The sequence below is a fragment of the Hoplias malabaricus genome, chromosome 3, assembly GCF_029633855.1.
Source record: "Hoplias malabaricus isolate fHopMal1 chromosome 3, fHopMal1.hap1, whole genome shotgun sequence".
Classification (NCBI taxonomy): Eukaryota; Metazoa; Chordata; class Actinopteri; order Characiformes; family Erythrinidae; genus Hoplias; species Hoplias malabaricus.
The window spans coordinates 48,381,249-48,401,660 of record NC_089802.1 but is presented as its reverse complement, the minus strand read 5'-3'; the positions used below and the strand labels follow the sequence as shown (position 1 = coordinate 48,401,660).

At 37.6% G+C, this 20,412-nt stretch overlaps 1 protein-coding gene across 3 annotated transcripts in view; it reads left to right on the top strand.

Moving 5' to 3' along the window:
• ngfb (nerve growth factor b (beta polypeptide)) overlaps positions 1 to 15,934 on the top strand; it is a 28,581-nt gene extending 12,647 nt beyond the window's left edge. For 2 of the 3 annotated variants that reach the window (XM_066665750.1, XM_066665749.1), the window contains exons 2-3: positions 11,252 to 11,365; positions 13,704 to 15,934. In XM_066665750.1, the coding sequence (XP_066521847.1) occupies positions 13,718 to 14,326 (609 nt within the window). In that variant the 5' untranslated portion in view covers positions 11,252 to 11,365; positions 13,704 to 13,717 and the 3' untranslated portion in view covers positions 14,327 to 15,934. The remainder of the gene's footprint in view (positions 1 to 11,251; positions 11,366 to 13,703) is intronic. The other variant, XM_066665748.1, reaches the window with a different exon arrangement.
• The last annotated feature ends 4,478 nt before the right edge of the window (positions 15,935 to 20,412 follow it).

The window sequence follows — 20,412 nt, the reverse complement described above, 5'->3', positions numbered from 1 at the left end:
AAGTATATTCCTAAAGAGTTAAGTACCCATTTAAAGGCTGATTTATTGTATTCCCAAGACTGGAACCATTTAGGAAACCCTACCAGAGTCTCTATGCTGTTGATAATTTTCCATTTCTGATCTAAGATGGTGTTTGAGTTCACCTTACTTAGGTCCCATGGAAAGTTGCAGTGCCAGTACTGTGATCACCACTGTGTGAATCTATGAAAATGCCTGCAGGGGCAACTGGGTCCGTGGACTTCACCAGTCTCATTTGTCCCAGTGAGGTGGGGGTTAGAATGTCTCTCCGCTCCTTCAAACTTCAGCCTCATCAGGTTACAATTGTGATTCGAACTACAGCAGACACACATTGAAGCACACACACAATCACAAAGCTATGCATACGACTCATATTACCTCAGGTTATATAGCTTTGAGGATGTAAGATTGGCATCAGGAAAAAGCCACTGTTCTTATGCCTCATATGATCAGACTCCAGACGGACTGTCATCACTGACCTCGTTATCATCGCTCAGCATTATAACATGAGCGAGATCAGCTTCGTCTCAGTTACACCTCAGTCACTCATTACTCATTTATGAATACCAGTCATTACATCTCATTACATGCCTGCTGCACACATGCAAGCAATGGAGAAGAGCTCCTGACATTATTTGACATGTTGGCATGCTAACACTGGCCATTAGTGCAGCTTTTGAACACCTAGCTTTGTAGACTTTTATGTGAAATGTGACATGAGGCAAAACAGCTGTAAGTTTGTGCTAGCAGGCAGTTATCTACTGTTTGTATAATTAGAAAGGAGACAGATTAGCAGGTTCTTCAGCTACAACGAGTATCTCTGAATGTTTGACCTGGTGTTTAGTTAAGGTGATCTCTCTGCTTATCTCAGCGATACACAGGTCAAACACCAACAGTTCTGATGTTCTCCAGATATTTAGAAGCTTAACCAATGTACTCCAAGCTGGCGTTATCTTTGCAGGCCCTTACTCTGTACTCAAAGGTTCATCAGGCTTTTGAGTAGAACAGAAGACCAACCTGCGTACTGCAGATTTTTAGGTGTTATGAAATAGTATTTGGGCAACAAAGGGTAAAAAAAATATTGAAATGTATTCATTGTTGCTTGAAAAAAAAAATTTTTGTTGTACATTTTAATGTAAGTATATTGCACCATTTATATATATATTTCATCTGTTGCATTCAGCAAGATAAATAATATAGCATATAACATTTCATTTTACAGAAGTGTTTGTTCTGTTGAGGAAGCACACTTATTTCCACCAAAAAAAAAAAAAATCTACAACGTACATAATTTGTCTAGGGATGCCCAAACATCGCTCACAATTCTTTGGGTGAAGTAAAGAAAACAGTTTGTTCCTGCCCTCCAGCTGCTGATTTCTACTTTTCCGTCATTTAAGGTGCTCTCAATCTGGCTCAAAATTCAAGAATTCCGCACACAGTGAATCACCTAAAACATCAAGCTGTTAAGACATGAACAGCAATCTTTTAGTTTAACTAATCCTTCTTGCCCCTCTCCAAAGGAGTTTCTGCAAAAGTCTTGATGGGGTTTCAGTGTTGCGACCTCAGGGCTTCCCCCTACTGAGCTGGGATTACCTGAAGAAAAACCAGAGAAACCTGAGAAAAGAAATATGTGGCCCAGGAGCAGCACTATAAAAATAAACACTCTGTGCTGAGGACTGAGGGTCAATTATCAAGGCCAGACTAAATAGAAATTAACAGCTGGGTTGACGATGTAATGCTTTCAATGAGCTGGATAAAGTTAAATCTTTGTAGGTAGAACAAAGAGAAAAAAAACAATATTTGTTTACCAAATGACAAATTGAGGGGCACTCATGCCAAATTGGACTCGTGTGCACTTTTGAGACATATTGTTGCTGTAGAGTGTAAATGGGTATAGTCAAACTTGTCTCGTGTTCCTTCTGAAGATACAATAGAAAACTGTGCTAACACGTGGCTTCAATTCTGAAGCACTCTGATAAACATAAATGTATGCATGCCATCCCTGTGCAGCTCTAAATCTAAATTTTGATATAAACTATCTGGAATATTTACCATTTTTCCTCTGAAATAAGTTCAATAGATGCAGGTGTTTGCCCATGAGAAACTCTCTCACACGTCTTTTTTCCACTCTTCTATAAACTGTTGGAATAATGTTAGAGTCCTTTATCCAAGACTTGGGCTAGAGCCAACTTTCTCCTTGTTCTACATTATGCGATGCTGTCTGTAGTTTCCCCTCTTCCTGCACCTAAAATGAGGTAAGTTATATAAAAGGTGATTGGCCTTTTTTTAAAGCATATCCAAGTGGTTGGAATGTATTTACAAAGCCCCTCAGCCTAAACATTTTGGTGCATGCTTTTATGCTATGACCTTTCTGGAGATATTACCAATGAGACCGAAACATACATATATAAAAATATAGTTATAAAGATAAAAACCACTAGCAAGACGGAAAGTTGCATTTTAAGAAAGCAACCTCATCCTCAGGCTTTTATCTCTGAGAGACAGTCGAGTTCAAATATTTCTTCAGTAAAAACCCAATTAAGAAAAATGATACTCATTCTGGATGTCATTATTAAATTACTTTTAAAAATATGTACATATTTCTATCAACCAAATTCAATACATTGCTTTTATTATTAAAACTGCCATGATCACATTTTTAATATCAAAATGCTTAATAATTTTAAGTGGAGTAGAACAGATGTCACTCAGTAGGGGATATCAGCAGACACCAAATGTGTGTTCTTTGCTAAGTGCACTCCTGTGGAGGCTGTAATTTGTATTTACCATCCATCTTCATTTAAATGGCTTGATATGTTTTGCTTCAGGTAGACTTTGCTTACTTTTATAATGACAGCTTCTTTTCCAAAGTAAAACCTTCTGTTTGTGTACACATCATTGGTGCATTTGAAATAGTGTGTGGCAGGGAAACACGTGTATATCACTTGCTTTAAGTCTTGTTTATTTTAGTTGGGGATGAGCAATCTCCTGTGGTTCATGCACGGAGGATTTATGCATGTCATCTAAACTTTGCAACTAATTTCAATATTTAGAGGAGCTGAAGACAGTTGTATACAGCTGCCATGAAGTGTAATGTAAATCTGAACATCTGGGATGGACTGGGGTATGAGGAAAACAACAGGGGCAGGGACCCTACTCTAAACTACTAAGCACACGGCCCGAGGCCTGGTGTGTTGCGAATGGTGCTCTATGGTGACTTGATTGTAGGCAGCTAAGCTCTAAAACACTTGGCTCTTTTTGTAACCCCTCAGGAGTTTTAGGCAGAAATTGAGCAAAGCTGAAGATGCATTCCTCTGCCAAATGCTCCACTACGTGCTGATGGTGATATCTCACATACAGGGTCCAAAATCAGGTCATGTAATCTGAGAGAAGACCCTTTCGTGACAACTCTGTCCAGTCTGAATGGAAAGATACTCATCTGTTTAAGACCTTCAGCACTTTTTGTATAAACATTGTGAATCAGATGAGAAAACAATCCTATCACACCCAGAAAAGGCAAAGAAACCTTACTCCCTGTTGGACAACTGAAGCGATGTGATAAGTGTGTCCGTTTTCCATAAAATACAGCATGTGAAATATTTAAGAGATATCTTGACTGTAAAGATTAGTATGTGTCTTCCGCAACAAGAGCAACCATTAGTTTAAAAAATGCAGCCCACTAGTAATGTTTATATTCTTTATAAAAACACAAACACAAAACACAAAAAATAATTTTCTAGCTTTCAGGATTGGCCTATATGCTACCGTCTTAAAAGAAAGGTTTTTTAAATATTTCTGGCCTTAACCTGGTTCTACACTATCAAAAAAACACTATCAAAAAACTGTGGTGGTACCCTCAGTGCTTTATTGCACCAAATTCTATATTAATTTTAGATTTTTAAAGTTGAATTCATATGCCCCATGTTATCTACAGGACCTACATCGTTATTTTAATTGACACACATGTATAATGAAATCATATAAAATATTCACCTCATTTACACTGTTTGTGCGTTTCGGAACAACAATGTACCTGAGTGTGTAGGATAGGAAAAACCTTTAACTTTAAACCGATATTTCACCGTCACGCAATTTAAACAATACAGCTTTTAAAGGATCTTCTAGGGAAACACTTTTTTTTTATTTCCCATCTTGGTTTTTAAGAGTATTCAGTTCTGTTCAGAATGGTTGTAAAATGACTAACATATTGATTTTCTAATTCAAATTATACTCATGATGCAGTAACTAATAAAACTGAATTGAAAAGTCTGATATTTTTGGTCTTTCTTCTCTAAAGAACAGCATAGTCAACTTTTCTTGTTGAAGAGAATGTAAAGGCCAAGTGTTTATTTCTGAGCAACGAAATAGTTTATACTCACCTACCCATGATGTCGTTTCCTACTTTTACAGGCATCCGGAACCTTTTTTTTTTCTCCTTTTCAATTGTGCTTGTAAAGTCATGATTCACTGGCTAAAACTTCTGAATCAGTGTAAATATGTCTTTATTTCTGCCAGACGGATTTCTTCAAGCCTCTTACTTCTTTCATAGACAAGGTACTTTTGAACATTTCTATTTTGTAATCTGTGATTCCTCACAAGGCCATTAAGTAATGTGGTGGCTTGCTGCCTGGATTTCTACCACAGAAGAGGGGGAAAAGCTGTAATATGTGGAGTAGTTCTCACACTTTGTGTTGGTACATGCATGTGACATAATATGCATCTCCTCAGATGTTACAGATAACTGTATGGATAATGCAAATAAAATGAGAAGTAAAAGTTTATGTTGTGTACTGTACTTTTGTGTGAATTGGAAAAGAAATGAAGGGAAAAGACGTTGACGCAACATTTCACTGGTGTAAACATTACATTTTTCTTAGCAGGCGGGAAACATTTGGAAGCTATGATTTCTGCCAGAGGAGGCCTTACTAAGTATTCACTGGCTGAGAGCCCAAACCCTTGCATTTGCCACATTCATATTGAATATTAAAAAGGAACACAATTTGGACATTAGGAGTTGTGGAATGTGGTTTGACTCCATAGAGAGACTATCAAATTTGTCCATGTAGAGTATCATTGACTGTCTAAGAGCCTGAGAACAGTGTCTATGGCACGCTAATAGATGTGTTTATGTACAGAATAAGGAAAGGGCTTAAAGTCACAATCAGGAATTGCATCTAGAAGGCTAGTATTTTTTGGCTTTCAGTGGCTGTGGCTGTTTTTTTGATTGTTCCTATCTGGGACTTGTGTAGTTTTCTGAAGTATGTTATTGTTGTCTATAGTGGTTGGCAGTACCAGAGAATATGCAGGAGAATGTGCGTGACTGATATAATATATGGCTCTACGCTCATTTTCAGACCCAGCAGGCACACTGGACATAACATACTCTGCTGTGTACGAGTAATGTAGGGTTCTGAAAACCTTGCTGAGTAAAACGTCAGTAAAACATGTCTGAAAAACCTCTCGTCAGGCCTGAGCATGTTAAATGGACGATGCTGTTTTGAGGACATTTTGCCACCAGGGACCATGAGCTGTATGAACAGATTCTGCTTTATGGCAGAAAGGAGACATTTAAGTTGATTGTTAATTCTACCTGGACTTGCTGATTCTGGTCATAGGATCCAGCACATCTGTTTTGAATCCAGTCTGTCTGACAGATGTGTGTCCTGTTTTCAGGAGTCTTACTCTGCATGGCTGTGATTTCCTAATAGTTAGAGCACAGTAATAGAGCTCCTACTTATATTAGACCCTTTTAGTAATAGAAAAAGAAAGGCTTTCATATATATGGCAAACTCAACGTTTGGTCTCAATTGCAGGCTATTATCCTGTGTAGATTGCTCACACTGAACAACGGCCATGGGGCAAAAAGGTTGTCTTGGTTCCAAGATTCTTAGCAAGCTGAAGCTAGCTGGCAGGTGAAGCGAACTTTCCTTTAAACCACTTGGCCTAAAGCATCAATCCATTTGGAGTGCACTTTACCTTGGAAGGATTGCTCCTGAATTTAGACATGATTGTTATAGGTTTATCTTTCCCTGAGGGAGCAGTTATTTTAACGATTCTATTGCTCTAAGTTATTATTATCGAATTACTTCTATGGTATACTTTGTGATTGTTTCAGCCATTAAAACAAACTATGAGTCAGTGAATATAAATCAGTGGTGAAAGAGTCACTTTTTGTACATTTTTATCTTTTTCTTCATATCTTTTCTGTTACATAACAGGCACAGCTGGTTTTCTTTGCCCAAATCCCAAGTGTCCGGTATTATAAAACATTCTGGACCTTAAAGCATTTTACAATTCCAAATCAAACCTTTATCTGTTTGTTCAGAAAGTACTTTCAATGAAGTTTTACAAAGAACACTGTCTTTCTGTCTCCACTGGTCCCCGATGAATGACACAATCTTGTGTCTCATTGGAAACTCCATTATTATCCCAAAGAACTGTTTGTTTGAGATTTGTTCGGTATTGGGCATGTGCGATACAACACAATTTTGGAATGTGTGTATATTTGTTGAGGAAAAATCTCAGAGGTAAGCTCTAATCACCATGTGAAGTTCAGAGTGGTTACACTTTATTGTTCCTGGAAGTACCTCTGCTTCATCATTGTAACATAAAGCCAATGTTTTGAAACTGATGTTTCTTATTGCAGTTTTGGGAATTTCATTAAAAATGTTTTCCATTACAGGATATTAATTGCTTTACTTACTGCAGTCAGAAACATAATCTTTTACAATCACATCACAAACTCAATGCGTTTCAGTTACATTCTGAAAGACCTCACATGGTCACAGCAACTAGAATATTGTCTGCATTCCCGCACAGTTAAAACCTATATAGCAGGATAAAAATTGTTCATAATGCATGAATTTGTTTGTTTGTTTGTTTGTTTGTACCTAACAAATACTTTTGTTTCCCTGAGCATTCCAGATATCATAGTTGTTCAAATACAAACATGTATATACTAAAGAGTAATTTTACAAGTGAATAAAAGATACATTCACTTTTCAATGGAGGTCAATGTAAAATGTTTTCTTTGGAGCATTTCTACTGGTGCATTCCTCATGAAATTATCACTCAATGTGAAGGACAGCTGCTGTTTTCAAATGAAAACAAAAAGAAAACAAAAACTGAGAAAAAGAAAACTTATTTGGACAGCAATGATATATTATGTAACTGCATTTGGGTATTTTTTAATGTATAATATTTTGGTCAAAGTGACCCCAAAACAAATTATGAATTTATCAGGAGATATTTAAATGTGTAAAGAATGTGTTGATGTGAGGAATATATTACTTAAAAAAGGGGAAGAATTTGTTAAAAAGTAAACTGCACTTGAAACGTAGAGACTGTGGGTGTTCTGGGAACAATAACTTGTCCCCCCAAAGCCCAGAACTCAGCATCACTCAGTGTGTTAGAAATTAATTCTAAGCAGACAGTTTTACATCTAAGACTTTTTAATCTGCAGAAAATTTTTTATCTGCAGAAAACGATATTCATTTCATAATAAATTATATTTAGTTCATAAGGCTTCTGTTACTATTTCTTGGGGCAGAAAAATGAATAACTTAACTATGTAACCTAACATTATATAATAAATGGTGGTGTCTGAATTTTGCAGCACTGTCAATTTTAAGTAGTTTCGGGTCTTAACATCTTAACAAGGGTTTTCGAGTTGAATTTGGAACACAGCAAAGTGTAAAAAAAAAAGTAGGAACATATCAACATTTCCTTTTTGCCACATAAAATAGTCAACTAACACTAAATCAACATGTAGACTTTGGCTGTAGGGTTTCCATTCCTCTACATGCTCCTGAAACAATGCAGACCACACACAGATAAGCAGACAGACATACAGACGTCCAGACAGACACAGAACCCTGTGACCTGTCTTGTCTGTCACATTCCAGAAGGATGACCCTTCCCACGGTAGAGGTTCAGGTACTTTACGGCTTGTCCACGTTCAGAGCAGTGGCACAGGTGTGTGGGAAGAGCTCTACTACATTTTAAGCCCCCTCAGGGCTGCTTCACTCCGGCTGAACTGCTATAATAACTCAGGCCCATTTCCTCTTGTCATGGTCAGCACCTATGGAATCAGATATGCACCAATATATCACAACATGCTTCAGAAAGCTACTACACCACTCTACATGCACTATTGCTCTTCATGACAATAAAAATGGGATGATGCATGTGTTTATTATTGTTTATCAAGACTGGAACACGTAATGCATCCACTATTGGGCTTTTTAAACAAAAAAATGTGTCTATAACCACATGAACATACTGATATTCTGCTGCATTGAATGTATAGAATAAACACCATCACATAATATTTTATTAACCTCTGTCTTTATGGCTGTTTGTGTTGTATGTTTAAGTGTACAGTGACATGCAGATTCTAATTGAAATATCACATATCAGAACTGAGACTCACATTTTGCATTTATGTAGGGGTTGTTATATTGTAATAATTTATATTTCTCTAAACACAAATATGTATTTGTTTATGAATGTAAATGTTATTATAATTTGATCAAGGGTGGCATGGTGGCGCAGCAGGTAGTGTTGCTGTAACAGCTCCAGGGACCTGGGGTTGTGGGTTTGAGCCCTGCTCCTGGTGACTGTCTATAAGGAGTTTGGGGTTTTCTCCCTTTGTCCTAATGGGTTTCCTCAGAGCGTTTTGGTTTCCTCCCACGGTCCAAAAACACACATTGGTAGGAGGATTGGCGATGTCCATAAATGTGAGTGTGTATAGTCCTGTGAAGTACCGGCAGCCCCTGTAAAGTGTGTTCCCATTCCCCCCACCGTGTCCCTAAACTGGATACTCTGACAATAAATGAATGGATAAATAATTCAATCATTATGTATCATTGAATTGTCCTTTTTTACTTAATTAGAGAAGAGTAGTTTTATTTTTCCTTTCTGCCATTAGCATTTGAATAATAATATTTACTTTTTTATTCATATATTTTTATGGCAGAATTTAGAAAAACATGAACACAGTTCCCCATGGAAAATGCAGTGAGTGGTTGCATGTTCCAGCCAATGACATTATATATCATGAAATCAAGGGCTCCAAATCCCCTGTGATTACAGCATACCATTCTGCTTGTGTTTTCTTGTTACAACAGAGCAGTGAGTTTTTAGTTCACTTTCACACTGTGGGACATATACTGCTCATGACAAATAAGTCATCATTCATATTCTCATGATTAATCATTAGCACGTAGTAATAAATAGTTATGCTAACCATCTTAGATTAAATTAATTTCCAGAATAATGTAATAATAAATGGGGATATTGCACAATTTGCCAAAGCAAACACGACACGTTGTTAAAGTGCTAAGCCACAAAGAACATTCAGTGGGAATTACTGAAGAGAATGAGTTATTGTCGCTTCCAAATCTATGCCTATGAATTGATGTCTCTCTTGGCTAACTGTTTCCACTTTTCTGTGTAGCTTTCCACAGTGTTTTTGCTTTTTATTAGTTTGCTACTTGTTGATTTATCCGTAAGTCTCCTGCACTGTCAATCAGTCTGCCAAAGCTGGCAACAGCAATTTAAAATCTGTTTTTGAATGATAAGGCTACAATTGTGGCCACATACACTGTGTGAGCTGCTGAGTTTCAGCCTGAACTAACATGCATGGGTCAAAGAAATGTTAAACATGCAACATTTGCATATTTGCTGGGATCAAACTATGAAAGTATGACAACAGCCTTTAAAAAGTATATGGAACTTATTATTTAAAATGGCGGTGTTAAAATTGACAGCCCTAACAGAAACATTAGAAATAAGAAAGTGGTTTATAAATGAGTGCTCACTCTAGCTGGTTATACTGATTGTGCTGTATGGGTTCTATAGTCCACAAGCACAGAGCCAGCACAAAGCCATGCTTCATCCATGAGCTCTTCTACACATGAATGCTCACTCAGAGCTCTGCTACATGCGCTGGCTTTTGCAGGCCTACGATGGCAGATAAGAATGTGTGTGTGTGTGTGTGTGTGTGTGTGGTTGCAACTGGAAGGGTTCACATTACCCTTTGAAACACGTGCCACTGGGGAACTGTTACCATATGAAAGCGCTCGGTGGTTTTAGAGGCAGATTATTCCCTCTCTGGATTCTACGTGTCGCCGGGACAATTGGTGGCCACGCCAGAAGGAATGTGTTAAACTGACTCCATTACAGCTAATGAGCTCTAGGTCAGCAACTAAGGGTTTCCTAGACCACCTAAGCAAGGACACACACACTTGCATAAATGAACCACCACATACCAGTAATGAAATAAAAAAACCACTGGCCTAACACTGCCAGAGTGGCATTAGTTTGACAAGCAAACTTTGGCAGACTGTGTATGTCTAGGCAATGAAGCCCACAGTGTGTGGGTATGGAGGGCATTATGCGTTAGACACGCTGTGTTTTACAGTGGTGAACCATGACTATTAGAGCTAGGTGTTCAGTTGTAATAGTGTGTTAGAGCTAAGCTAAGAGTAATTCACATGAACATTCCTTGTCTGCTCTAGATTAAATGTAGATTTCTGAAACTCGTAAAGCACATTCCGTTTTTAGGGTCATTACAGTAATATATATTTACCTTGAATGTAAGTTTTACAGTGACTCTTACAGTAGACAACTGCTGATGTTTTTCCCTTCTAACAGTTTGCTGAAAAGCATTTGGCTACCACTTGTACTCACAGTTAATGATAAGTCTTTGCCCAACAAAAGAGATATGTTTAGTCATGAAATTGCTTTCAGTTCTGAAAATATTTCAGTTCAGTTTTGAAATCTTAAACAAAAGGAAAACACACTTGGTGGTATATACCTAGTTACAAATAGAAACAGAACCCTGACTAGGTAATTTAAGTCTGTTATTTCCATTCAAATCTTAAACATGAATTTAGATATTTACCTATTTAAATATAATGATTCAGGTGATGACTAAATAAATATGAAAAATAAGAAGTGCAGCACTGCAGCATTATAATCAGCCTAACACCTGCTGTTATATGTAAAGCTTGTAATGCCTTTATTTATTAACATTGTTTGAATAGTCCAGATGCTTTTCAGCATAAACAATTACTTAACCTAGTACTCCAAATTAAATGAAATGCTCCAAAAAAGAAATGTAATTCAGTTTAACAGACAAATATAATGCAAAAATATTAATGTTAAAATATAAACCCTTTTGGAGATATTCAGGCATTTCGATTAGAGATTAATGTTGTTTTTTTCTTAGACAGAAATCCTTGGGAGAGATGATGCCCTGATGCCTTGGGTGCTCAGACCACAATGAACCAACAACACTTACCCTGAGGTACACAAGAATAGTTCACCTGGGCACGTCTCACAGGTAAATGAACGTCACACCTGTATTTCACTACTTTTACAAGTGATCAAGTCAAGTGATGACAAGCAAAGACTATTACTTGGCTTGCAGCTCTTTACTTCAGAAAACATACAGTACTGTGCAAACTCAGGGAACATATGATTAGTGTGGTGTTTATATAAAATATTATATAATTACTACAAATTACTATAAATAGTTTTGTTTGCTTGTTTGCTTTAAAAAAATACTGCTCAGCTAAATATATTTTACATTTTATTCTTAGGTTTCTAAACTAAACAGTTCTTAAAAAGTACTGTGTTTTCTTTTAAACTTCATTCAGGTAAGTACAAAATTGAAAGAAACATGCACCTAAACCTACAACTTTGACGGGTGGAAGATACAGAACACAGGCCTGCACCATGCGGTCATTGCAGTGGAAGCTAGACAGTCATATAATACAGATGTTTAAAGATAAGTCATGACTTTCTGAGCCTGTCTGTCTCAACAGTCATTGCATTTACAACGCCTGTCCTCTTCAAAGTGCTCCAAAGTCTTGCATAGTCTTTGCTTCTATTCCTGTATTTTTCTGTAGAGAAAGCATGGCCTGCACAGGGGTCATACACTTGACAAATGAAGCTCAAAAGCTCCTTTGTGTTTCTATTGAAGTGTAAATGTGTGAGTGGCAGTTTTTAAATCCGTGTTTTTCCAATAATGCCAGTCACATAAGCATAAAACTTTGAGGTGAATCTTTTTTTTTTCTTTTAATTGCTAAATGCTCTCTGTTTCAAATGATGTAGACTAATACTGCAGATCTACTGCAGTACAATAAAAAAATTATGCCAAATCCTCTTATTTGTCCAGAGATTAGATTTTTTATTATTAACGGGCTAACAAAGTAAAATACAGTAAAAAGAAGCCTCATGACATTAAGAACATCTCTTCTTTTCTGCACATCCTGTATGAATGTAACACCTGTTCCTGCCCAGGGGGGTTTTCTCTCCTCATCTATTTGTCAATAAGCAGATTAAATTCCATTATACTAAATTTATGACATGACACTAATTTTGACCATTTGAATTTGAAATAATAAAAAACTAATAACTAATGTTATTAAATTATTAATTATCTGTAACGGCTTATCCAGTTCAGGGTCACGGTGGGTCCAGAGCCTACCTGGAATCATTGGGCGCAAGGCGGGAATACACCCTGGAGGGGGCACCAGTCCTTCACAGGGCAACACAGACACACATTCACTCACACCTACGGACACTTTTGAGTCGCCAATCCACCTACCAATGTGGATTGGTACACCAACTCCTCACAGACAGTCACCCGGAGCGGGAATCGAACCCACAACCTCCAGGCCCCTGGAGTTGTGTGACTGAGACACTACCTGTTGTGCCACCGTGCCACCCCGTTATTAAATTAGATTGTGGAAAATAAGATAATACCAGATAAGAACAAGTAACATAGTGATAATTGTGATGTTCTGACTTGTTTGCATAATGACGTAATGAAACATGAGGTAGATTCCATATGTGAGTAACTTAAGCACATCCACGAGTATGATGTAAAGTAGTTACTCTGCGGTGGAAGATTTGCTTTAAAATCAGATATTTTGTAGTGGTTTGGTTACAAAATATCTGATGTACAACAAACCACTGTTATTGTAAGATGTGAAAGAAGCCTTTAACCACAAAACTCAGAAACACAATTAGCCTGTTTTACCACCTAAAGAAGAAACCCCCAGTTGAGTACGAATAAAGTCAACAACACCACGGGGAGAGTTTAACAGACAATGTGAGCTCTAACCCAAGCAGGCAGACCACATTGACTCAGCAGAGCAACTGTTCTGTATTTGTCTTGTTATTTACTGTGAAGCTTTAAGGGTATTTTTTGTATAATGTTTTTTTTTTTTTTTTTTGCATTTGCTGTTCATGTGCGCACACAAAATTTCCTTCATTTTAGTTGTGGGGTAGATTTATATACTGCATTGTTTATTTTATACAATGTCAGAATATTGGTAAGTTAGCAAAAGTTAGGTTGTTTATAAAATAAGTAACATATGAACTAAAAAACAATAATAGTGTGTTAATTAAATTAAATTTTCTGTGTTTGTTCATATCCAGGAGAATATTGTTATCGCCAAAATGACCTGAAATATCGTGATATTATTTTAGATTGCCCACCTCTAGTTATAATACAGGATACTTCAGTTGACCACCAGTAACATCAAGATAACTTATATCTGATGAAGATAAGAGTTAAATTGCCCATACTTTTTTCATCTAAAGTGCTTATGTCCTAATTCTAATTTGCTTTCAGTTTTTTATTATTTATTATTATTATTTCTTTCCTGCAGGTCCTGGTGTGCCCATGCGGTGGTCCATGCTAGCCCTGCTGCTCCTGTTCTGCAGCCACACTCTGTCACTGCGTGCGGGAGACATCTGCCCGCAGAATGGCAACCAGGAGCAGGATGGTACTAGGGTGTCTGACTCTGCACCTACCGTGGACCCCAAACTCTTCAATAAGAGACGTTATCGTTCACCTCGTGTGCTGTTCAGTGAACATCCACCTGATTCCCAACCTGGGGAGCAGCAGGGGTCAAAAGGCAGGACGAGGCGGAGAGCAGGGCAGCAGCCCCAGCACCGTGGGGTGTACTCGGTTTGTGAAAGTGTCAGTTTTTGGGTGGGGAATAAGACCAAAGCGACAGACATCTCAGGCAATGAGGTGACAGTGCTGCCCGAGGTCACCATCAATGATGTTAAGAAAAAGCAATACTTCTTTGAGACCACATGTAGTGGGACCAGACCCCCAGGCTCAGGCTGTCTGGGCATTGACAGTCGACACTGGAACTCTTACTGCACCAACTCACATACATTTGTACGAGCATTGACTTCATTCAAGAATCTGGTAGCTTGGAGACTTATTAGGATCAACGTCGCCTGCGTATGTGTTCTCAGCCGTAAGTCCTGGAAGCAGTGACAATCTTAAATAAGCCAATAACACCTCACCATAACAGTCCAGTAGCATCTGACTGATGTATACACTGGCTCTCACGCTGATGTTTTTATGTGTGTGATATCACACCGTTTAGGAAGCCACACATCAAATAACAAACGAGTTTATGAAGAAGGCAGTCATTTGATGTGCCTCATTACTTTTATATTATGGCTTTATATGACTTTACATCAAGTCATAAGGTAAACATTATAGCAGAACATTTTACTATGCTATTATTTTTTTCCTAACGAACATGAATAGCTGCCTCCGTGAAGAGAGCATGAGGACTGCATGTACTGTGTATTGTGTGTATATATATATATTGTTATTGTTATTGCTATTGTTATTTATTAAATCTGGAGCATTATTTGGTACAATGAGGTGTAAATGTACAGGCTGACTGAGTTATAGCTTCATATTTATTACAGTACAGTATTACATTATTACAAAGTGTCACAGGGGGTTCCTTTTCAAGGATTCTCTTGGACTCATGCAGCTTGAGAAAAGCGTTGAAAAATGTGGACCTCCATATGGCATTACTTGTGGGCTGAATTTCAAAAATGTGCACTGATTTAAAACATTCCAAAACTGACCAGCACAAGTTCAGTTTCTGTTCAGGACAAAAAGGAGAAGTTAATGTTGGTGTGAGGGAGATAATGTGGTTAGATCTATCTCACAACACACTCCAGGTGGTATATATCTTACAAGTATGACGGAGGCTGGAATACGTAGACTTTCTTAAATATTAAAAGAGGTAAAAGCTAACAAAGAGGCCCAAGACTATTACAAACAACTGGTCTGTGCTGAAATCCCTTTTAGACATCTGAAGCAAATTCCAGCCAACGCAGACAGGTGTTTTGCTCCAGCCAGGCATCTGTGTTTGTTTTGGCTGAGTGTGGAGGATTGAAAATGGGTTGCAGTTTAGTTGCTTTGACCTCTGCGATGTTGGAAGACCTGCATGAACCAAAGGGGGCTGTGTGCCAAAGGTCAGGTGCATGGCCTAACGATGAGGTTATGTCTGAAGGTCTAGAATTCTAGGATTTAGAAATGGGATGTCAAAGATCAAAGTTCATGCAGAGAAACAGACAGGGCAAAAGCTTTATACATCACTAACAAAGCATTTCTACTCTGTTGTGTTATGGCTGGTGCATGTCTCATAGATGGTTCATAGATATCTGTACCATTTCAAAAAAGTCACACCCAGACGAGAGTGTTGTTTTCTAATACTGATCTCTGATGACTCTGTAATTAACAGAAACAATGTTAGAGAAAAAACAGGAATGCAAGACCATACTGAATTACCATCATTTTGATATTTAAATTAATTGCAGAAGAACATTTTCATTTTGCTAAACCTGAGCACAGTGTGGCTTCATTAAGATGTTCACTATGACTCAAGGAGATGTGAGATAGTTTATTTGGGTCTAAGCCGTGGGAATTTAATCTTATTGTTGTCTGTGAGAAACTACAAAAATATTCTTAACTTAATTCCGGCGATAATTCGGAAGCTTGGAATCTGTGTTTTTAACATACAATGATAATACATTTCACTGTAAAAGAAGAAGAAAAATGTGTCCAGAAAGATGATGTAGATGCTAGTAAAATGTGAGCATCATGTTATTTTAATGTATTTTTATGCAGCATAATTTAAATTGTGGTGATCAAATTTAAAACTTACTCTTGTTCGAAAATAAAATACAAATACACATAAAAGGAACTACATACATGTTATTTTATTTTTATATATGAATATTTACAAAGTGATTCCAAACTTTTGAACAATAGTGTAGACTCTCTCTCTCTCTCTCTCTCTCTCTGACATACACACACCTCACACACACAGCTTTCTTTTTCACACGTTCATATAAACATCAATCAGTAGTCATCTAGCTTTAGGTTTCTGTCTTTTCAAAGGATCAGATAGACATGCAGCTCTCATCCACATAGCTGATTCTGTTTGATGGCAGCATGAATAATATTCTTTGATTAATGAGCCACAGGGACCGGATTTCCTGTTCTTTTGTCACCCGCCTCTGCAGGACAAAGCATCGCTAATTACCTCAGTGTGCAGGGACAGGGAAATTGTACAAAACCTCCAACGCCTTGATTTACTATCTGAGACCTCTCTGCACTTGCGTTTTAAAGGGAATAGGCAGCTATTCGGGTGGGGAATATCTGTAGAACAATTCTCCAAGGAGATAGAAAGGGTGAGCCCATTTAATTATTTAAATTTGGTTCTACCTGGAATATAAATGAGATTAATGTGAATGGGAAATTACAGCAGTAAAAACCTTAAAGATGTCATTAGATGATAAGAGATCTTCAAGAGTTATAACAAAACTTGGACAGAATTCGGTCGAAATCCCCGATTGAACGCAGCCAGCTCAAGTGTGAGACGTGTGACTCGTGAAATAAAAAAATCAAAGTACAATGTCGCCCCCTGGCGTTTGTTTGACGTATTTACATACGTCACACATAATTTTGAGTGGTAGAATACATTTAGAATACATTTAGAATACACACACACACACAGAGGGAGAATTAGTTTTCACACAATAATAGACCGTAATATTTGCTTGAATTTTGTGCAGGCTTACCCTTGGCTTATCTTAAGTACAATTTTATGAGAGAGAGAGAGAGAGAGAGAGAGAGAGAGAGAGAGAGAGAGAGAGAGAGAGAGAGAGAGAGAGAGAGAGAGAGAGAGAGAGAGAGAGAGAGAGAGTATCATTAGTGTAACAACTCTGTTTAGTCACTAGGGGGAGACCAATCACTCAGATTTTATCTAATCTTTTTTGAGAGAGCTACAGAAACCTACATTCAGAAAATAAATTACGTAAACTACGTAGTAGCTTCTGGTTATTATATTAAGCACATTTTAAAAACAAATTAAATGGAAATACCACCCAAGAATTAGATATATTAAAGCCATCCCAAAGTATACTGACAATAACAAGTGTTCAGACTCAGAACATTTCAAATAGGGTGAGATAGAAACCAGATTGCTGAAGATTTTAGTGTCACTAAAAGCTTCCTCACAGGCCATTATTATATAAAATGGCTATCATGCACCCCAGAGTCATTGTTATACAGTGGCTGTGAGATAAAATATAGCTAAAAGTTTACGTGGTAGAGAGGTAAAGGTAACCCACTCTAAGGCAAAATAAAGAAAATACATAGATGTGACTGTAAGTAAAACAGCCATTTTGGGTCCTGCAATCTCCAGACTCTATCATAAATATTTTAAAGTGCTAAAAAAGTTTACATTTAAAAATGTTTTTCTACAATAATGTGCCATTTCTCATCAATCCACTTTGAGTTATTTACTTTTCAAAATTCCCCTGATAAATATGTTCTGGCAAACGGAGGCCTGGCTTACAGAGGGACTGAATGCTGAAGAGAAGCTTTTTTAGAACATGTGCCTCAGGTACTGTTTTTGAATCACTGTTAGAAAGATTATAGGGACCATTTCTAGTAGCAAAGAAAATATTATTGCATGCAATGTTCTTGAAAATATCATATGACAAATGTTTTTCTGCTTGTGTGTGTGTGTGTGTATACCATAAGAACTGAAATATGACATTGAGCTGTGATGACAACACATATGTTTTGGCAAAACATTGAAGATTCAGGTTATTTACATATAAACAAAGAAAATATTTGAATATGTGCAGACACAGAGAGAGTATTAATGAGAGTGATAAACTTTTCCAAAGTGCAGAGTGACCTATTATCATTGCTGTAAGTACATGTTATCAGCCCAAAATAACTGGCTGTGCCCTGTCTAAAAAGAATGGGTTTTCTCCAGCAATTTTGAACTCTGCAAAAAATGTTAACATTTCTTTAGTCAGTACAAGCACTTAATACTACTACTACTTCTAGTGATATAAATCATAATAATAATAATAATTATTATTATTGTTATTACTATAGAATAATTATTATTATATAATTATTAATTCATTGTCTGTAACCTTATGCAGTTCAGGGTCACTGTGGGTCCAGATCCTACCTGGAATCATTGGGCGCAAGGCAGGAATACACCCTGGAGGGGGCACCAGTCCTTCACAGGGCAACCCACACACACACACACACACACCCGACAGGTCCCTGGAACTGTGTGACTGCGACACTACCTGCGGCGCCACGGTGCCGCCCCCTATATATTTCTTGTAAAATTAAAATAATATTAAAAACCCATTTCCAGAAAAAGTTAAGGCATATTGTAAAATAAAAAAGTTTTAAGAATCTGTATTTTTTTCACTCTCTTGAACCATTATTTAACTTACAAAAGTAAAAAAAAAGGTTTCTACAGACAAAACTTAGTGTGGGTCACAGCTCACCTATGTGTAATAAACCTCATGAGAGAATTGTCAGACAGTTCAATGAGAACATTTCCCAACACAATATTGCAAAATATCAAGTCTTTCACCACATACGCTATTTAATATTGTGAAAGATTCAGGAAATCTGGAGAAATAACATGACAACTTTGGAGTCTATATTCAGAGAATATTACCAAATTGTCCAGTGAAAACATTGAAAACATTTTTAGGGCTTCTGTGGGTTAAAGTAATGCTCAGGACAATCAACAAATCAATAAATAGATTTTAATATTTCTTGCATTTTATACTAAATGGGGCACCAGTGGCCTTGAGGTTAGCGAGCGTAAGGCCAGAGGGTCACTGGTTCAATTCCAGGGACCAGCAAGGAAAAATTAATTCATGGATGAAGTGCCCTTGAGCAAGGCAGTTAAACCCCAAACTATACACAAACCCCAAGCTATAACACTTGAAAAGATCAACCAGATGCGCTAAGGGCCAGCTATTAAGAGCCTTAAATGGTATAATCAAGACTATTGTTAGTATATGGTAATGAATGTGAAGACAAGATTACCTCTCAGCTATTGGCAACACATCATACGGAGGAATGCCCCACAGTGTGACCCCGTGACGACAGACAATACCGTCTTAGTGTGAAAGTCTGGACTGACAGTGATTGTGAGTGATGTATTGTTTAGTGACAGAGAGAGAGAATGAGAAAATGAGAAGAACTCTGAATGTGGAGATTTTGATCCTTGTGTTTGATTTTGTACAAGCTGTGTTCACAATTTAAAAGCAGTAAGAACAATAGCATTACCACACCCATGCACATAAAAATGGCTGTCCAGACAATTATGGCTATACCACTGAGGGCATCAGCTGCCCTGAAGAAGACAATGTCTGACAAATGAACATCTCACAAATATATATCACATATCACTGACTGTGAGGACTCTGGTGTGGTCTCTCAATCTCTGCGTGGGTTTCCTCTGGGTGCTCTGGTTTCCTCCCACAGTCCAAAAACACACTGGTAGGTGGATTGGCCGACATGTCATAAAGCCCTTCCGCCTCAAAGTTTAGCATGTTGTGAATTCTGAGATGATTTCTGTTCCCCACAATTGTACAGTGGTTACTTGAGTCACTGTACCCTTTCCGTCAGCTCCAACCAGACTGTTTCCCTGTTACCCTTTCTCATGAGCATGGTGTTTCCATCCGCAGAACCGACACTCGCTGGAGTTTATTGTGGCATTCTAAACTCTAGAGACAGTGTTGTGTGAAAATCCCAGAAGAACGACATTTATAGAAACTCCCAAACCAGCCTGCAGCCTGTCTGGCACCAAAAATCATGCCATGGAGATCATTTGTTCCCCATGGTGATGGGAGACGTAAACATTACCTGAATTTGCCAATTGTGTGTCTGCATGTGTTTTTGGACAGCGCTGCGACCACCCGAAAGGCAGATTAGTGAATTGTATGTTCCACATATGATGATAATAATCCAAGGAAAAACATGTATCTCCATTCTTGGCAGTTTTAAGTTTACTACATCATTTGAACACAATAACTGTCCTTCACGCTGTGTGAAAATTTCATGCTAATAGATATGCTGGAAAATGATAATGACTTGGATATGAACCTTCTTACACTGACTTCCACTGAATGTAAAAAGGCTTTTGTCGTCCCCTGTAAACTTACAAAAGTTACTATTTTGGTGATTGCTTTTCCCTGGACAGCAATGTAATACTGGTG